The sequence below is a fragment of the Fundulus heteroclitus genome, chromosome 22, assembly GCF_011125445.2.
Source record: "Fundulus heteroclitus isolate FHET01 chromosome 22, MU-UCD_Fhet_4.1, whole genome shotgun sequence".
Taxonomy (NCBI): Eukaryota; Metazoa; Chordata; class Actinopteri; order Cyprinodontiformes; family Fundulidae; genus Fundulus; species Fundulus heteroclitus.
This window is the reverse complement of record NC_046382.1, coordinates 17,446,688-17,466,074: the sequence shown is the minus strand read 5'-3', so window position 1 is coordinate 17,466,074 and position 19,387 is coordinate 17,446,688. Positions and strand designations below refer to the sequence as shown.

Genomic DNA, 19,387 nt, shown 5'->3' with positions numbered 1-19,387 from the left:
AGGCCAAGTAATGAGTTCATATATCATACCCTGCATAACTACTCAGACCCCTTGGACTTTTTTGTATTTTGTCAAATTAAATCGACAGTTCCCAGGATGGGCTGAACTAACGCGAAACAGTGCGTGACTTCTAAGAAGAAGGAAAATCTTAAACAAACAACATCTGAAAAGTGTTGCAGCATTTCTAGTTACCTGCAGACTCATTGTTTTCTAGAAAAACCTTTCACTGCACCCACAGCTGAACTTCTTTGTATGCCGTGTGCATCTAAAGATTGAGCTTTTTTGCCCAATCTTCTTTCCAAAAAAACCGAGTCAGATTGGATGAGGAGTCTGTAAAAAACATCAGTTTTCAATTCTTGCCACAGGTTCTGAATTTGATTTAGGTCCTGACTTTGACTGGGCCATTCTAGTAGATGAAGACGCTTTGATCTGAAGCATCTCTTGCTGTATATTTAGATGGATTTCCACCCCGGTGTCAATAGGTTTTCTTCCAGGATCATTCTATATTTAGCAACATTCATATTCCCATCAATTCTGAACAGTTTCCTTCTCCGTTTTGAAGAATCGTATTCCCACAGCATGAGGCTGCCGCCACCATGTTTCTCAATGGAGGGGATATGTTACATTTTGTATGTTGGCCACAAAGTCAAACACTTAAAAGTTGTGGTTTATGACTACAGTTAAACTTGAACTTCGTATGTCTTTCTTTCTACAATGAATTACTTCTTCCTGCTCTTCTGTAAAGCCCAGATTTGTTGCGTGAACGACGATGACAGTTCTCCGATTGATGGATTCTCCCACCTGCAGCTCCTTAAGTTACCATCGTCTCTTGGCCCTTGATACCCGGCCAGTCAGCTTAGGTTGACAGATTACTTGGCAGGTTTGCAGTTGTCCAAAATTCCCTTTTTAAGGCGATCGATTGAACCAACTCCATTAGAAGTTCAAAGCTCAGGATAGACGTGAACTACGCCACAGCGTCACGTCTGACCCGTCTGCTGTGTTCCTCAGTCTTCCTGATGCAGTTTGTTCACTAATATTCTCAAACAAACCTCTGAGTTCTGGATGGGAATGCTAAATCACAACAAGTGTGAAACTGTAACAGCAAGTGTATCAGTCTCATCCCCGCCGGTCGGTGCAGGAGATTTGCAAGCTGTGCACAATTACGTGCTGATGAGGGTTTTGTGTCTGTGTATCGAATCCCAATACAATACAAAGAAGTTTTGTGTTTGCAAAATGACAGTTTATGAAAAAGTGAAGAACTTTCCCAAGGCTCTCCAAAATGACAATCTGAAAAACAATCTGTAGTCCTGTGTAAAGGACCCTGAGGGTCCCTCTTTTTATCTACGTATGATCAGCACAAGGCCTCCAGATGACTCCTTTCACGGGGTCAGCCACCTATAACCCCTTTAGACAAAGTCACAGACGGATCAATAAACCTTCAGCGCACACATGGCCCATTTGTAAGAGCATCTGGACTTGCTTTCTTGATCTCAACGACTCTTCGCTTCTATTTCAAAGGTCTTTTTCAGTCATAGCAGGCTGCCCTAGGAGATGAGGGCCTACGATAAGTTCAAAGCCTAAGAAATGATTAAGGGACTCCCAAAGTGTTGTAAAAGTCACATGTGTGGCGCTGATCCACCCATCGTCCATTTAGTTGTTAATTTGGGTCTTTGAAAGCTGTCAGCTGATTACTTCACTGTCCAACATCTCAAATGCTTTCGTCACGTCTCATGTGAATGATAATGAAACCACCCGGGGAGATGATGAAAGGCCGGGTGGTGTCTGTAGGTAGATGATAGCCGAGCCCACTTCATGTCTATCACTGTTTTCCTTCTTTTCGTCATTGGGTAAGATTTAAGACGACAGTAATGATTTACCCAGTGTGGCATTGTTTATTTTCACTTACAAAAAAAAAAAAAAAAGGCTACAAGACGGTGTCACAGTGTCAGCTGCTGGTGGGACCATAATTGACCGCTTGATGTAAAGTATGCAGATGACTCAACAGTTATTGAAGGTCTGCTCACAATATAGTCAGGAGTTTGACATTAAGTACAACGCACAGAAGAGTAACACTATGATTATAAGAAGCGGGCAGGATCAGAAATTGGTATTTCCTGATTTCACGTCATCTGGTGTTTTGTTCTGAGAGTTTGTGCTGCTGTTAAATCCCTGGGTCATTTATATAAGCGATGACCTGGCTGATGGCACGGATATCTACGGACAAGGTCGCTTGATGCATGCACCAGCTAATACGGTTGTACGCAAGTTCAGGATGTGTTCTGTCTCAGTGAAACTGGCACTTTTTAAAGCATACTGTGGAGACCTTATAAGCAAAGCAGCATGCAGAAACTGAAAGGGGCATAATAATGACACATTGAGAATGCTGCTTAGGAAACCGAGATAGACTATTGCAAGTCAGTTATTTGCTGGTGTTGGTGTTTCCACTTTTTATGCTGTATTACGCAACCTTACGCACAGCAGCATGTGTAGATTAGCTGACTTTACAAATAACAGCATCCTAGCACTGACGAACTCTGCACGAAGCTCAATCAGGTTTAAGTCTAGAAAGTGGAACATTGGCATCACGGCGTTTTTGTAAATTTGTGACTATTTTAATTGATTATTTTTCTTTTTTGTTTTGCTAAAAAAAATTTTTTATTAATTTATTTGTTTGTTTATTTTTAATATGCACCTATTGGTGTCTTTAATAAACTGATGATGATGAGAACTTTTAAAAACTCGAAACTTCCATTTAAAAAGTATTTAATGGACGTTTGTAGTACAATACGAACAAAAAAAAACAAAAAACTTATTGATGGAGAAGTTAAAAAAAGAAAAAAATATACATGTTTTTTAAAGTTTCCCATAAAATAAATATCAAAGAAGTGGCGATTGCATTTATTTTCAGCCTCCTGAATCAATACTTTGTAAAACCACTTTTCTCAGCAGCTCATGGTCTTTTGGGACGTGTCTCTATGAGTATGGCACATCTTTAGACTGAGATATTTGTCCATTCACGTTGAATGGAACGCCTCAACTGGACTTATAGTTGGATTTTGGCTGGATCATTCTAATACATTAACCTGATATGATGTAAAATAGTCAATATTTGCTTCGGCAAGATGCTTAGGGTCATGGTCCTGCTGGAAGGTGACCTTCCTCCCCAGTCTTATGTCTTCTGCAGCCTTTAACTGGTTTTTAACAATATTCCCATTAACTGTGGCCAGATTTCCTGTTCCTGCTGAATAAAAGCACCGTTATGTTTTACTGTAGAGGTGCGTACAGGATGATGTGCAGTCTTGTTTTTTCCAGCACACATAACATTTTGACTTGAGTCAAAAAGTTACATTTTGGTTTCATGTGACCAGAGCACCCTCCTCCACATGTTTGCTGTGTCCTCCACATGCCTTGGGGCAAACGGGACTTCTAATGGCCTTCTTTTATCCCGCTATCCCAAAATAGTGAGATTAAATAAATGCATGACCTGAGCTGTGGACCTGTGAGGCTCCTCCAAAGTTACTTTTGGTCTTGTGGCTGCTTCTCTGACAAATGCTCTCTATGTCCATCAGATTAGGTGAATGTCTTGTCTTGATCTGGCTTGTGTGTTCCCTCGTTTTTATGATGCCGCTTATTCAGCAATGTTCTTTGATATACGTGCATTTATACGCAAACTGAATTACACACAAGTGGATTGATGGGGTGACTGAAGGCAGCTCTATGCTCTAGATTTCCTTTAGGGGGGGGCAGAGTAAAGGGGACTCCCAATGAAATAGATGGAGACTAATGTGACTACATGAAGCATGAAGTGAGGAATATATACCTTTCCAAAGAACTTTTTGACATCCCGCACACAAATATTTTCACAGTAAAAGCGGAACCAGAGAATGAATCTGTTTTTCTTTGTCATCACTCTGACACAAACCGCCAACCGCTGTAATGACATTTTTACACTTCAGGGGTGGTTGTGCCCCACAGCTTTGTTTTCCTGCTTCCTTCTTCATCTAGTTCTGTGGTTTTGACCCGGCTGTGTCCTATCAGTCAACAACCCCGAGCCGCGCAACTAAGAATCCCACCTAGGTAACTTTCTCTGCCTGAAAACCATCCCTGAGTTGCGTTTCTGATCATCCGTATCCCAAAAAATGACAATGCAGTGATCATATTATCCTCCGAATGTAAAACATTAAGACCTAGACCTGTTACAACCATACAGCTTCTGAGTACAACCTCTAAACCCAACAATCTCTTCTGATGCCAGTAGCTACAAAATGCAGATGTCACAGTGAACTGACGGCCAAGAGCGACCCTTTGACATGTCTGCAGGGGCATTTAGCATCACTCATCAAAAATGAAAACAATCTGAAGCATAATTCAGATTGGTTTTTAAAGGCACAGAGGAGTCATGTGATCCTCTTCCCAAACACAGCATGAACTCAGATGATGACTTAAAAGGACATCTAGTGGACAACCTGGGAAATAACATGATGCAAGGGAACCTATTCTACCAGTAAAAAGTTAAAGTCAAACTCAGATGGAGATGAAAACCTCTCAGGTAAGAGAGGTTTAGGGAGTAAAAGAGGTCTGACATTGCTCCACCCATATATCAGCGGAAGTATAAGTTCTTTAAAATAGCTTGTGCAATATCCTCTAAAATAATGAAGAGATGAATGAATTTATTAATGGGATACAAGTAAAGAAATTTACATTTCTTTAAGGTTTAATATCAGGTTGTTTTTCCTGTAAAAATATTAATTGACTGAAGTTCTTTACATGATTTTGTAATTTGTTATTTGTTGGGTTTCTTTAAGGTTTTTTTTACCTGCATTGAGACCACATTTTTTTGACCACCAGTCTTCAAGCATAATCAAAAATAAAGAGAAGAAAAAAAGGCGAATCTTGTCAGTCTTTGAGTGGAATCTAGATGTTAAAACTGCGTAATCTCTTCCTCTCCTTTAAAGTGAGGAAGCTGCACAAATCAAAGGCATAACTTGATACTTGCATTGGCACGGTGCAGGGTGTCTTTACGTGTGAGTCATGTGTGCGTTCATATTCATTGATACCCATCCATCCACTTCCACCGCATGAAGCAGGGCTTGGACAGATTACCTGGACACAGCTCCCTGGATAAACATAATAAATGAACAAATGTGTTATGTAAAATAGGTACCTATCTTTGATTGTTCAAGACATTATATTAATCATGTAGGAGGTGCTTCTGCAATAATAACTGTAATAAAAATAAATAATGTACCACCTTCTTGGTTTTTTTCCGGTTTTTGGTTTAAATAGTAGCGACAGCTCTGCAAGGTGGAGTTTTGTCAGGCAAGTTTTATTTTGGTAAATTTCTACAATAATTTGACCTTTGGGTTAATCCGTCATGTTATTGAGTCGGTGCCTTTCCTGATGAAATTTGTCATTGTTCAGTGGTATAACGCGCCATCGTCCCGAAAAATGTCTTTGTCATCATTACGACTGATGGAGAAATAGAGGTGTGTGTGTAAATGGCATAAAAAAAAAACATACATTGTTAGGGATTTTTAATTTTTATTTATTTATTTACCAGGCTAGTGCATATCAATGACAGCACACCTGTAACATGAGTTAGCAAAAGGCTAGTTTGCATCTGTAGTCCTGTTTGCCAGTCGTACAGTGGCGACCGAAAAGAAGCATCAAATATTATAAACACACATCACTGAATAAAAGTTTAGCTGTCAACAGTCCTTGGCTGCTTCGCATTACCCTTGGAACAATATTTTCTCCCTTTTATGTGTAAATGATGGATTACGCTTGTTTTTTCTGGAAATAAGTCCAACTCCCCTCTGCGGATATCTAACCGTTCAGAACCAAATAATGACTCCAGCGTAGGCCCATTTGTCTTTTATTTCTTATGCTGTGTATTTTGCATTTTCAAGGGAAATTACTTTGAGTTTTCGGCCCTGATGCCACGATTTCCTCCGTGGTCTGGCTGTTTGTTTCGGTTTTGGCCCCTTCCCTTTTTTCTTTGTGCTTGCTCTAGATTGTCCTGTAGACGCAACCGACTTGGATCAACCAACATCATTTGTCAAACTCTGCGTGGATTTATGTTCCTGACGGACTTTTCTATTCATTTGTAATGTTTAAACAGACTTCTCTTTTGTTGAGGAAATCATATCTGTAGTGCTCTCTTTCAACTGAAGACTCGATAGCAAAATCAGGCAGGTACTGATTTTAAAAATGCAAATTGCGTTTGTCTTAATGGGACCAATGTTTATTTGAAAGCAAATATGTAACTGTACCCTCCATCAATAATCCCTGGATAACTTGTGGCAGAGCTGGGACTTAACAGCCTGGTTGCTTAGTGGAGGTGAAATGTGTAAAATAATCTGTGTAAATAAGATGTTAAGATGCAAAATGTGAGTTGTGACAAGAGCGAGCATGTGTATATGTTGATATAAAATTATTGAAAATAAAAAGTAAAAAAAAAAAATGCAAATTGCAGAGTGATTCTGTCCTTTTTCCCTTTTAGTTTGTTCACATTTTTTAAAAATTAATTTTAATACCGGGATTTATTTATTTATTTATATGATTTTTCACAAATCCTGGGGGCTCAGCAGGAGTTTGAAAAAATATCCAATGAAAGTGAATATTTTTGTTTTCTGTTGAATATTGTAGAAATTTATCCCAGCAAAAAAGGCCTGAAACCATTTAACTATGGCACAGCTCAACTTAGTTTTGTGGCCCCTGTTTGTTCTTGCTTTCTGGACTATTGTAGTTAAACTGTTTCTGTGGGATTTTTTTTTTCACTGCACCTATTTAAAGCTGCCATACAGACTTTTTGTAAAATTAACCACATTCACATTATAAATAGGTTTTCACCAATAGAATGACAAGTCACGGTCAGTGTGAATCATAATGAATCATTATGTTTTACATCCTAGAAAATATTCTTCCACAGTGCCGTTTTTTGGTTTAATGACCAGGATACCACTGCGCTCTGCAGGTGGAGCCAAAGAGATTTTTGGGACATTGTCAGGAAGAAGGTGAGACAGGAAACCCAACGACCTGAAAGCATCCATTAAATAGCTCCCAAAGCACAGTCCCTGGCTGACGGACTCCACGCACCACACCGCAACGATGCAGTAATTCATGCAAAAGGAGCTCCGACCAAACACCCCAATCAGTGCATCTACTGTACAGTTTATGGGCTTACATATCCTGGATTATTGTGCACCTGTATGGTCCTCCACATCTAAAGGTCAACTAAGAAAATTACAAACTGCTCAGAACAGAGCTGCCAGGTTGGTTTTAAATTGTTCCATAAGAACAAACACCATCAGTATGTACCGTCAACTTTCCTGGTTATTAGTAGAGTCCAGACTGGCTTGCAATACAACAAATTTTTTTAGAAACACTGTCTATTCCTTTCAACCTGTTTTCCTGTTTTTTTTTATATAAGCAAATTGTCAGATGTGATCAGGTTCATTCTTATGTGACAAGGTCAGCTAATGGTGGTCAGATAATGTTACCATGTCCAAAATCAAATGCCTTAAAGAGAACAGTTATTTATCTTGCCATCAGCTTTTGGAATAATTGCCCACTGAATATGCGTGTACTGAATAGTAAAGTATCTTTTAATTATTACTTGAGAATGCACTATTTGAATTTGTGAGTGGTGAATTAAGATGTTTACTGTATGAAAGTGAGAATTATGTAATAGATATGAATGTAATAACTTATTTTGAAGGATTTTTTGATGATATTTACAATAATGTCTACAGTGTTTGATTACGGGATTTTTGTTTTGTCTTGTGGACCCCAGGGAGACTAGCTCATCCTACTTTTGGCGACAGCTAATGGGGATCTTTTTAACAATAAACAATAAACATATCCAGATTTAAATATTATTTTGTAATATTCTACTTTTTATTATAGTACTAAATACGTTTTAAGCCACAGTTAACAGAAATAAACACTGAATCTCATGGTGTGATCGCGCGATTGTTTTTATTTTAAACATACGACTAAAACAACGAGGCTTTTCGCTGATATTCTGACTTTGTTGAGACGCGCTCGCAGCCTTAAGGGCTCAAGACCAGCATGTTCGTGTTTATTGAGCTGTCATTGAACGCACCTGATCAATTGTTATTGTGCGTTGCCTAAAATAAATAGAGCCCATGTGTAGCCGAAGAACATATTTCCATATTTTAAAAAAAAAAAGACGCTAATGTCAGAAGAACAACTTAAATCGAGCGCCGTCCACGCGATGGGGCAATGAGAAGGCGAGCGGCGTGGGCATGTGATGTGTGACCGAGGCCTGACGGACCGTCGCGGTCTGCTATGGCTCCTCCTGCTACGGCGGAGCGGGGCCAGACGTAACACCACCAGTGCGGGGCGAAAACGGGGGAGAGCAAACACAAGCGACACGGTCCTTTCTCGAGCCGCGGCGGAAAGATGGCAGCTCGTCCGATGCTCAACAAAAAGACATAGACGGCGTGCTCGGCGTCGCCTCCTTCTGCCGTGAAAGCTTCGACGTTTTCCTCCAGATTACCAACACCCCAAATGAACTCCGTCAGAGCAAGTAACGTGAACAGAAGACCTAGGCGAGTATCAAGGCCGCGCCCGGTGCAGCCGGATAGGAACCACCAGGAAAGAGGTAATTTTCCTTCCCACAAGCCTTCGCTTGGCTGGGAGGCTGGTCGGACCCATAGCTCTGGTTGCTTAATTGACTATATCTGCACACCACTTGGCAGTTTCGTATATTGTTTGAGCTATTGAGGAAAAAAAAAAAAAACTGCGTCCACAGCGAAGAGGAGCGTCAATCAGAGCGAGCCGAACACGGCGTCCCCTCTGGCGGCGTACTCCAGTCAGGAAACGCCGAGGCTTGTGTGTTTGTAGCTAGCATTTAGGCCGCGCTTTGTTTTGCTTGATTTTTAAACCCCCCGAGTCGGCTGCTCTTTTGCTCGTCTCGCCTAATACCGCTGCGGTTTTGTTTTCGTTTGTTTTTGTTTTTTTGTGTAGGGAGAAATGACCGATGTTTAATGTATGGATAACGAAATGTTCAGACTGTTGTGGATTGACGGATGACAAACGCCCGGAGGGGCGCATTAAGGAGGGTTCTGCTAGCCGCCGTAGCATGCTAATTTAATGTAGCCCGTGCTAGGCAGGCAGTTGTTATTATTGGAGGATTTGACAGCTAGCTATATGCGTACTTCACTACCTCCGGTCGTCATTTCCCCCTGTTTAAAAAAACAAAACAGAAAGAAAAAAAAAAAAAAAAAAAACCAGGCCGTCATTATGACTAACTTTTTCTCTTGGAATCACCTCTTGGGTTTTTGGCATTTTGGGTGACATTAAACCGTGAACTATGAGTGACCACAATGTCTGAACGTAAACTTCCCCCCCGGGTAAAGAAGCATTTGTTAATGTTCGCTATGTTCTAACGTCAAATAATAACAAAAAAAAAAAAAGAAAAAAGAAAAAAAAAACACACCATAAGGACAGTGCGCTGCTAATATTTAGTGTCTGGCTGCAGTTTGGCGTCATTTGCAACGTTTCGAGTTCGTGAAATAAATTACATTTTTTTTTTTTTACAAAATGATCAGCTGAACGACAAACAGCTGAGGGGTGAGTGATGCATTTGGAAATCTCATTCAACCAAAACTGAGCTCGGCATGAGCTCAGTTTTGGTATTGTCATTAAAATGTCAATTTGTTTTAAATTAATTATATGTATTGTGCATGTCATGCCTATTTGCTGCATTTTTAAAACGGCACGCCTAATACCGAGTTAAAAAATTGACGTGTTTCTATACGGATGAATCGGTCGTTTTTGGAACATGGCTTCGCCCTCTTTCAGCCAGCTGAGTAGCAGCGGGCAGCAGGGAGCATGGGAAGGGCGACACTGTGTCACTATGATTTTAACAGCGGGAGAAAAATACCGTCCCATTGAACCTTTGTTTGCCGTCTCCACAAAAGGGAATTTAAACGGTAGGAATGGTATGATTTTAAAAACGTAGTTGTTTGCATACTACAGCTCCTTAAGCACATGGTATACTATGATGCCAAAGCCTAGGTCTTAATGTTTAGCTTTTAAAAACAAAAAAAAAGCCTGTCAGAGAGACCACATTTGGGAGTTAGACGACCTTTAGGTTTTAAATATTTGATACCAATAAAGAAATGTCATGGGGTGTGTTTATCGAACCTTTTCCAGGTCACCTTCTTAGCTACGAAGGTGACCTAAATTAAAGAGCGAGCGATGTTCGCAATGATGCCGGTCAATAGAGCCGCCAAATGAAATATTCTTTCAAGGAAGGGAAAATGGAAAGAACCATGATAAAGATGGGTCTCAAAATCCAATAAGACGGATGGTGGGTTGTCTGTCTGGCAGGCCGAGCGGTTTTATTTGACAGAGAATTGGTCGCAGTCATGTCAAATGGTTAATGGACAGAATTCATACGCCGCTTTTCCAGTCATTATACATTAGGACTAAAGCTAAATTCACCCAGACTAACATTCTTGCACCGATATGCAGAACGGTAGCAGCTTGGGGGTTAAGAGACATGCGACAGGAGGGAAGATGGAATTGAACCAATGACTTCCAGATTGGAAGACCGTCACTCTTCCCTCTGAGCCACAGTCGTCTGCTCAATTTGTTTTATTTTATGCCTGGGCTGAAACATATTGTCACTCCTGAAGTGAACTTGGTACATGAAAACATTGCTAGTTGTTAAGGACCCATGGTAATCAATGGATTTATGTTTAGTTACGCAAATGGTCCGTTAGCTGATTGTTTGGGCCGCTCTTTCGGGTTTGCATACCTTTGAAAGTGGGTTAAAAGTTGGTAATTATATGACGATAATTATTAAAACCCCTCAAAATAGTAGTATTGCTATTGCAAAGCAGTGGTAATGTTATATTTTGTCTGTGTAGCCCAGTTCTAGTTAACGCTGCAGAATCTTAACACGTTAAATTGTTTTTTGTTTGTTTAAGACCCTCCGCAGATATTTTAGTCAACAGCCAGGTATCCTGTTATTTATCAAAGTCAGTTCTCTGCCCATCGCTCGTTATCCGACGTGGAATAAAAAGGTGATGTGGGTGCATTTGATGAATATGAGGGGGGACAAAAAACCTGATTTTTCTGTATTTGACCTGCCGTTCATCGGCCGCAGCCGCTTCATGTTGTCGTAACTTATCACGCAGGCTGCGTCCGTAGCAGCCTGAGGCGGCGTTTGCATCGTTCACTGGAGGTGTGCGTCGGCCCAGCATGGGTAGGGTGAGAGAGGCGAGGATGGATTAGCTTAGGCTGAATGCTTGTTTGTTGTTGATCGAGTCTCTTCTTGATAGGATTTCTGATCAGCTCATTCTGCACAGAGTGGCTCCTTCAAGGACAATTTAACTTGTCTGATTTTCACCTCGGCTTCTCATGAATGCTGTTAAGATGCTCACAAGTGTCGCCTGTTTATTTCTGAAGGCTTATATTGTAATGTGAACAGTTAATTCAGCTGGTAAGTTACTTTATAAATCCTGTTCCACCAGCTATTACATGTAAGGTTTACTCCTGTGGCGTCAGACGAGCCGTCGCGAGCTGTGATAGAAAATATATCAAACGGGAAACAAAGCTCACACTCGGATTATTTAGTTTTTAGTGATCAGAAACGTTCACTTTCTAAAGATCTTAAAATTCAGGTAAACACAGGTTTTTGCCAGTCATGTAAACATGCATATGATGTTTTTCTTTTTTGTTTGTGTTGATTTAACTACTAGCATTTTACCCCCCCTCGTCTGCTAATCGTAGATGAGGACATCCCTGCAGAAATGGTTGCAGAAGAATCCGGTCCAGGAGCTCAAAATAGTCCCTACCAACTTAGAAGAAAGTCTCTGCCCAAGAGAACGGTGTGTCCCACGAAGACAAACATGGAGGTACGGTCAGCACCGGTCTTTCTAAGACGGCGCGATGTTTTTAAATGCTAACCAATGACGAGAGCCGCTTTGCTTCCAGGGTGCTTCCACTTCGACGACAGAAAACTTTGGGCACCGACCTAAACGCCCCAGAGTTTCAGGAAAGTGTCCAGATTTACCAGGTAAATGCACACATTTGTTCACACACACATACAGGACTGTCTCAGAAAATTAGAATATTGTGATAAAGTTCTTTATTTTCTGTAATGCAATTAAAAAACTTGAAATGTCATACATTCTGGATTCATTACAAATCAACTGAAATATCGCAAGCCTTTTATTGTTTTAATATCGCTGATTATGGCTTACAACTGAAGAAAACTCAAATATCCTATCTCAAAATATTAGAATATCGTGAAAAAGTATACTAGTAGGCTATTCAACTAATCACTTGAATCGTCTAATTAATTCGAAACACTGCAGGGTTTCCTGAGCCTTGAAAAACACTCAGCTTGGTTCAGTAAACTAAATCACAAGTATGGTAGTGGTTAAGGGACGACATAAGATTCTCACAGTAACTGGTGTACTGACCATGGCATTACTGTCCTTGATTGGCCTGCCAATTCCCCTGACCTGAACCCCATAGAGAATTTGTGGGGTATTGTGAAGAAGAAGCTGAAAGACACCAGAGCCAACAATGCAAATGAGCTAAAGGCCGCTATTGAAGCATCCTGGGCATCCATAACACCTCAGCAATGCCACAGGCTGATTGCCTCCATGCCACGCCGCATTGATGCAGTAATCTGTGCAAAAGGATTCCCAACCAAGTACTCAGTGCATTAATGGACATTTTCAAATGTTTGATTTTGTTTTGCTGTTATAATTTTTTTTTTACTTGGTCTGAGGAAATATTCTAATATTTTGAGATAGGATTTTTTAGTTTTCTTCAGCTGTAAGCCATAATCAGCGATATTAAAACAATAAAAGGCTTGCGATATTTCAGTTGATTTGTAATGAATCCAGAATGTATGACATTTCATGTTTTTTAATTCCATTACAGAAAATAAAGAACTTTATCACAATATTCTAATTTTCTGAGACAGTCCTGTGTGTGTGTGTGTGTGTGTGTGTGTGTGTATATATATATATACACACACACTTAATCAAGTCTGCAGCCTTGTTTCTTTTCTCTTCCTACCTCCATTAGGAAGCAGGTGGTTTTACCCGTCCAATCAATGCATCAGTTTAGTTTTTAATTGCAAGTTTATATGAATTATGGATGTAAATAGTCTCTAAAGCTGCTGAGCTATCATGTATAGTTTTAATATGATTGAGTATTTTCGAGAATCTTTTGTTTTTTTTTATAACCTTTTCTCCACGGCTTACTGTTTTGAGCCCTATTTGAGCCGGTTGGTTCTCCAGAAATGTGACGGGTTGCAACACCCCATCAGACCAGAATAAGCCTTTTTTTAATGTCACTGATTTGTAAATACTTAATAAATTCAGCTTTACGTATCCGTCAGCGCAGTTCTATGTTAAATTAAGCGTCTACAAAAATTTTGGGCTGGTCCCCCTCGGGGAGATCTCTTTTTTTGGATGAAACGCGCTTGAAGCTTGTAGGCGGGACCTTGTGAAGTCGTGTGTTTGTGACATTTGGAGTCTTTGTCATGCACGGCTCCTCTGGCCAAAGGACCGCAGCGGTGCTTTGCCCGTGAAGCGGCCTCGTTGAACAGGAGCCAGCTGTCGGCTTATATCACGTTAGGCACACAGTCGGTACTTTTTTAACACAAAAAAACAAGCAGCAGATATCATAACTATTATACTAATGAACACAGCGACGCATTTCACGTGGAAGAATCCAGTTACAAAGCCAGGAACTTGTTTCGGCTGCAGATCTTGATATAAAACGTGAGTCTTGTCTGTTCCCACAAAAAAAATAAAAATCCGCTGCCTCTAACGATCCAACGGCGTTGTGCTCCCAGCTGCTCCGGCGGAGCAGTATCTGCAGGAGAAGCTTCCAGACGAGGTGGTGCTGAAGATCTTCTCGTACCTGCTGGAGCAGGACCTGTGCCGCGCGGCCTGCGTGTGCAAGCGCTTCAGTGAGCTGGCCAACGACCCCATCCTCTGGTGAGGCTTCCCGTCTAATGAGCCTGGCTTGTTCAAGTAAACAAAACAACTAGATTACTAGCAATTATTGTGATTTTGTATCATTTTATTAATATTTTATCCCCCATACCATTCGGCTTATTACCTTCTGTACATGGCCAGGCTGTATGTGTTAAACATGATATGTGACATGTCTATAACATCAGTGCTAAACGGAGGGACCCCAACTTGACATTGTTAAATGATGTGATGGAATTACTGATCATATTTCTCACTAATCTCATCTTTTCCTGCACCACTTTACCTGAGCTGTTTCTTGGTCTCTAAGATGTGTCATTTGTGGACAGAAAAGGATGGCGACCATCAATCCTAGTGGCTAAATTAGTTTTTACTTGTTGAAATGAACTTGGATGGAGGTCATTGTTTATTTCTAAGCTACTTTTACCTGCAAGTCGAACATTTATCCAGCAGCTTATGTTGTTTGTTTGTCTGGCTGCTATTTTAATTGTTTCCGTGGTGCTGCTGAATGCCGAAACTATGTATGTAAAGATGAGAAATATGTGCATTTAAAGTAGATTTTTTTTGGGCACTGCAAAAACGGAACTAAAAATAAGTAAAATGTTCTTTAAAATTCGTGCATTTGTCCTTGATTTGAGCAGATAAATAAGATGATTTGCCAATGGAATAAGACTTTTGCACTTAAAATAGGAACAATTCTTCTCCATCGTCTTATTTCAAGTGCAGGATGTCTAATTATCTTATTTTAGAGGTTAAAATACTCATTCCATTGGCAGATAATCGTATTTACCTGCTCAAATCAAGGACAAATACACTAACTTTAAGAACATTTTACATTATTTTTAGATCCGTTTTTGCAGTGGGGGAGGAGGGGCACAGATGAGGAGAAATAATTTGTTTTTGTTTTTTATTTAAACTTCAGGAAGAGGCTGTACATGGAGGTTTTCGAATACACCCGACCCATGATGCACCCGGAGGCAGGAAAGTTTTACCAGATAAACCCAGAAGAACATGAGCAGCCAAACCCGTGGAAGGAGAGCTTTCAGCAGCTGGTGAGGAAGTCTCATTTATTACACGGGTGGCTCCGAGCTTTGCTCCTCCGGGGCTTTTCTTGTCAGAACTAGCTGCAACATTCGATCATTTATGCTATTGTTTTAGACCAGATTAAAAGGGGGCTGCATTTTATCTGTTTTTCAGTTGAAGCTGCATGTATCTTATCAAAAGAGTGCTTGTTTATTAGAATGAGGAAGGGGGGATAGAAATACCCTGAAATATGAGATTAACTTTAAAAGGATATTGTGGTTAATTTTCTCTTTTGATAATTAATGGTGTTTGTACGTAGGATGGAGTCCCAGCTGAAGTTTAACCTGTTTTTCTTGAGCTCAGCACGTTTCCACAGAGCAGCTAAACCTCCAGCAGTGAGACAATGATTTCTAATGGGCTGCGTTATGTAGAAATTATATATTTCTAAAGCCACAATCAAGGTTAATTCATTTTTTTGAATCTAAAATGTCCAAATTTGCTTTCTGACCAAAACACGTTTGGCTTAAATGTTAATATCAAGGTTTGATGCAGTAAAATCTAAATAAGCCAATTTTACTGTAAATTGATGGGGGGAAATGGCAGAATTTAGTAAGCACTGTTTGGTTTTCTCTTCCAGGAAAAACTATGAGAAAAATGTCTTAAAGAGTGAAAACTTTCTCCAGAATCTGTTTTGCTTCCTTTACACTTAAAGGGGCCAAATAAATGCAGCTCCCAGACGGTGTAGCACCCCGTTTATGTTTTCCCCCCAGACCTCAGCGTTTTGTATGTTGGAGTAAATTGACGCGATGTCAAAACTGCGACTCTAGTAGGATTTAAAAACGTGAAACGGGTCACACTTACGGTCCAGTTTGGCACTAAAACAAAAACTTAGAGCTGGTCTGCTTCCTTGAGACATAGCCTGGTGGTGATGGACAGATGTAACAACATCAGAAATGTTTTTTTTTTTTTTTTTTATCCTGACATTTTAGGTTCTAGTTTGTTAGTAGAATTATAACCGTATTATTTTCCTTCTTTAGTATAAAGGAGCCCACGTGAAGCCCGGCTTTGCAGAACACTTCTACAGTAATCCTGCCAGATACAAAGGGAGAGACAACATGTTTGTAAGTAAACTGACAAGCCTCTTTATTCTTGGTGCGTATTGGTTTCTAATTTAAAGCTGGTGTTTTTTTTTTTTTGGTTTGTTTGTTTGTTTGTTTGTTTGTTTGTTTGTTTTTTTATTTTGTTTTTTCCAGTACTACGACACCATTGAAGATGCTCTCGGCGGGGGTCAGGAGCCTCACTTTGACGGCTTGATATTTGTCCACTCTGGTATTTACACGGACGAATGGATCTATATCGAATCCCCGATCACGATGATTGGAGCTGGTACGCGTCTCTTAAATTCATTTTCCTGGTACCTTTTTTATTTATTTATTTTTTTAACTGATCCTGCCTGTAACTATTAAACCACTTTGGTCCTTTTTTTTTTTTTTTGTAGCTCCTGGAAAGGTGGCAGAGAAAGTCATTATTGAGAACACCAGAGACTCCACTTTTGTTTTCATGGAAGGCTCCGAAGACGCTTATGTTGGATTTATGACTATTAGGGTAAGTAGGTTTGTGTTTATAGGCTATGCAGCGTGTAACTGGAACTGCTTTCTTATCTCCACGTTATTCTTTCTACTTGTTTCGTGCGCCGCCGCAGTTCAACCCCGACGATAAGTCCGCCCAGCACCACAACGCGCACCACTGCTTGGAGATTACTGTCAACTGCAGCCCCATCATCGACCACTGCATCATCCGCAGCACATGCACAGGTACGAGCGTGAAGGCTTTAGGGGAGACGGACGGACGAAGAACGCAGAGCCTGTTTTTAATTAAGAGTCAAGACGTAGCAAAGGTTAAAGCTATTTTAAAAAGCACGGTTCTTAGTTTTTAGATTTTCTTATGTACATTTCTCAGAATCTGCCCATGTTGCAGAACTGTAGACTTTTCTAACATTGACTTAGACTTTTTTTTAGACTTAGACAACTTTATTGTCATTTTGTATGTACAGAGTGCATACAGAACGAAATTTCGTTGCATACAGCTGGGAACCTTTTCCCAGAGGGCGGCAGGGAGAACCGTCCATGGTGGGGGTGTGAGGGGTCTCTGATGATGTTATGGGCTCGGGACACGCAGCGCTGAGATGAAATGTCCTTAATGGAAGGGAGAGGAGTCCCAATGATCCTCTCTGCTGTCCTCACCACTCTCCTCACGTTCTTCCAGTCGGAGGCGCAGCAGCCTCCACACCACACAGAGAGACAGCTGGTCAGAATGCTCTCTATGGTGCTTCTGTAGAAGGTCGTGAGGATGGGCGGGGGCAGGTGGGCTCTCCTCATCCTCCGCAGGAAGTACAATCGCTTCTGTGCCCCGAAGAGGTCAAATTGTCTATTTGACCGCTATTTATTTATTGTTGCTTATTATTTTAATGTGAGTTTATGTGTTTCTGTTTGCCCGTCGCTTTGCTGCTGATGACAAACAAAGGATGGTTATATTCTGTTGAACTCTATTCTAAAAACATCTGTATACCTTTTTAAATAGGAAATCTGTAAATGGTTGTTAGTTCTTGACTGTTTTTTTTTTTTTTTTTTTATAAACCTTTTTGTGTGTTTTTCGTGTTATTGCTGCAGTCGGGTCGGCCGTGTGTGTCAGTGGTCAGGGAGCGTGTCCCACAATAAAGCACTGCAACATCAGCGACTGTGAAAACGTGGGCCTTTACATCACTGATCACGCACAGGTAATCTACACTTTTCACTTTCTCAACTTTTTTTTTTTTTTGATTTCTGAACTGATGTTACTAAGGATTATAAAGTAAAAATCATATATTTTAATAAATGTAAACAAAAAAGGGGGCGTCACAGTGAGTGCTTTTAGTTGATCACTTGAAAAGACAGAAAATGGTGTGTATTTATAACTTTGGTGCGCTTAATGAATGGGAATAACCTGGAGCCCAAAGCAATAGTATACCTTTAACAAAAAGTCTGAATTAAAAACACGAGCATGGCTCTGTCAGAATACGGCTTCATTGGGGGGAAAACTGTCCGGTTCTGATCTCTGACCCATCGGTGCGTCTCCATACACACTAAGTGTCCATTCAATGACAAAGCCTCTACAGAAGATCTGATCACATCTTTTTGAGAAAATAGCCTCTGGTTTATGGACCACAGCATCGGTGTAGCTATTATTTTGTATTTATTTTGAGTGCGACTGATTTACAGAGGCACATTTACTGTACGCGTGTCGTTGTTTAGGGCATATATGAAGACAACGAGATCTCAAACAATGCTCTGGCCGGGATTTGGGTGAAGAACCACGGCAACCCGATCATCAGAAGGAATCACATCCACCACGGCAGAGATGTCGGCGTCTTCACGTTCGATCACGGCATGGTAAGACGCGGTCGGTTGGTTTAACCAAGGAAGCCGACCTGTCCGGAGTCGATCGTGCGCCGTTCCCATAGGGCTGGGCGATAAGTCGATTTAATCGATTAATTCGAATTTACAATTCTTTAAGACTTCATTTTTGGAAAATCTGGATTTTATTTTGCCAATACACTCATTGGGTTTCCATGAAGAGAACAAACAGCATGTGATGCTGAATATATGTTTAGGCAAAATTATTGTCAAAATATTAAGTGGAAACTTATTTTACCATAATGCGAGGTACTTCATTTACTTATTTATTTTTTTTTTTAACTTAGTTTGAAGTTCACAAGTGCAGTGAAGCTTGTTCTTAGCTTAATGTGTAATACAACTAGCAGCAAATGTTATATTTTCATTGTTTATAATGGCACGGCTGCCATCTTGTTTTGCATGTTTCACAGCTTGTTTTTAGTTGCACTTTGAATTCAGGTCAACTCCCTGATGAAATGCTTGACATAAAAAGCAAGGTTTTAAAATAATTTCTTTAATTTCTTTTTATGAAACAAAAAGGAGGGAAAAAATCGATTAATCGGATTTGGTATGATAAAATCAGAGAATTATTTTTTAATCCATATCGCCCAGCCCTACATTCCCATTAATGTCACGGCGCTTTAACACGCCTTGCTAGTGTTGTGCACAATAACTGCAGCTCTCGCGTGTTTCTCCAGGGTTACTTTGAGAGCTGCAACATCCACAGGAACCGAATAGCCGGCTTTGAGGTGAAGGCGTACGCCAACCCCACCGTGGTTCGCTGCGAGATCCACCACGGTCAGACCGGGGGCATCTATGTGCACGAAAAGGGCCGCGGGCAGTTCATCGAGAACAAGATCTATGCAAATAACTTTGCAGGGGTGTGGATCACCTCCAACAGCGACCCCACAATAAGGTCAGCGTGGCCAGATTATG

General features: G+C 40.5%; 1 protein-coding gene across 1 annotated transcript in view; it reads left to right on the top strand.

Annotated features, from left to right (window-relative positions):
* The first annotated feature begins 8,255 nt into the window (after positions 1-8,255).
* Positions 8,256-19,387, top strand: part of fbxo11a (F-box protein 11a) — an 18,817-nt gene continuing 7,685 nt past the window's right edge. The window contains exons 1-12 of the mRNA XM_036126736.1: positions 8,256-8,629; positions 11,770-11,894; positions 11,974-12,055; positions 13,856-14,000; positions 14,920-15,049; positions 16,058-16,141; positions 16,274-16,406; positions 16,519-16,625; positions 16,723-16,834; positions 17,690-17,796; positions 18,311-18,448; positions 19,150-19,367. Of these exons, the coding sequence (XP_035982629.1) occupies positions 8,536-8,629; positions 11,770-11,894; positions 11,974-12,055; positions 13,856-14,000; positions 14,920-15,049; positions 16,058-16,141; positions 16,274-16,406; positions 16,519-16,625; positions 16,723-16,834; positions 17,690-17,796; positions 18,311-18,448; positions 19,150-19,367 (1,475 nt within the window). The 5' untranslated portion in view covers positions 8,256-8,535. The remainder of the gene's footprint in view (positions 8,630-11,769; positions 11,895-11,973; positions 12,056-13,855; positions 14,001-14,919; positions 15,050-16,057; positions 16,142-16,273; positions 16,407-16,518; positions 16,626-16,722; positions 16,835-17,689; positions 17,797-18,310; positions 18,449-19,149; positions 19,368-19,387) is intronic.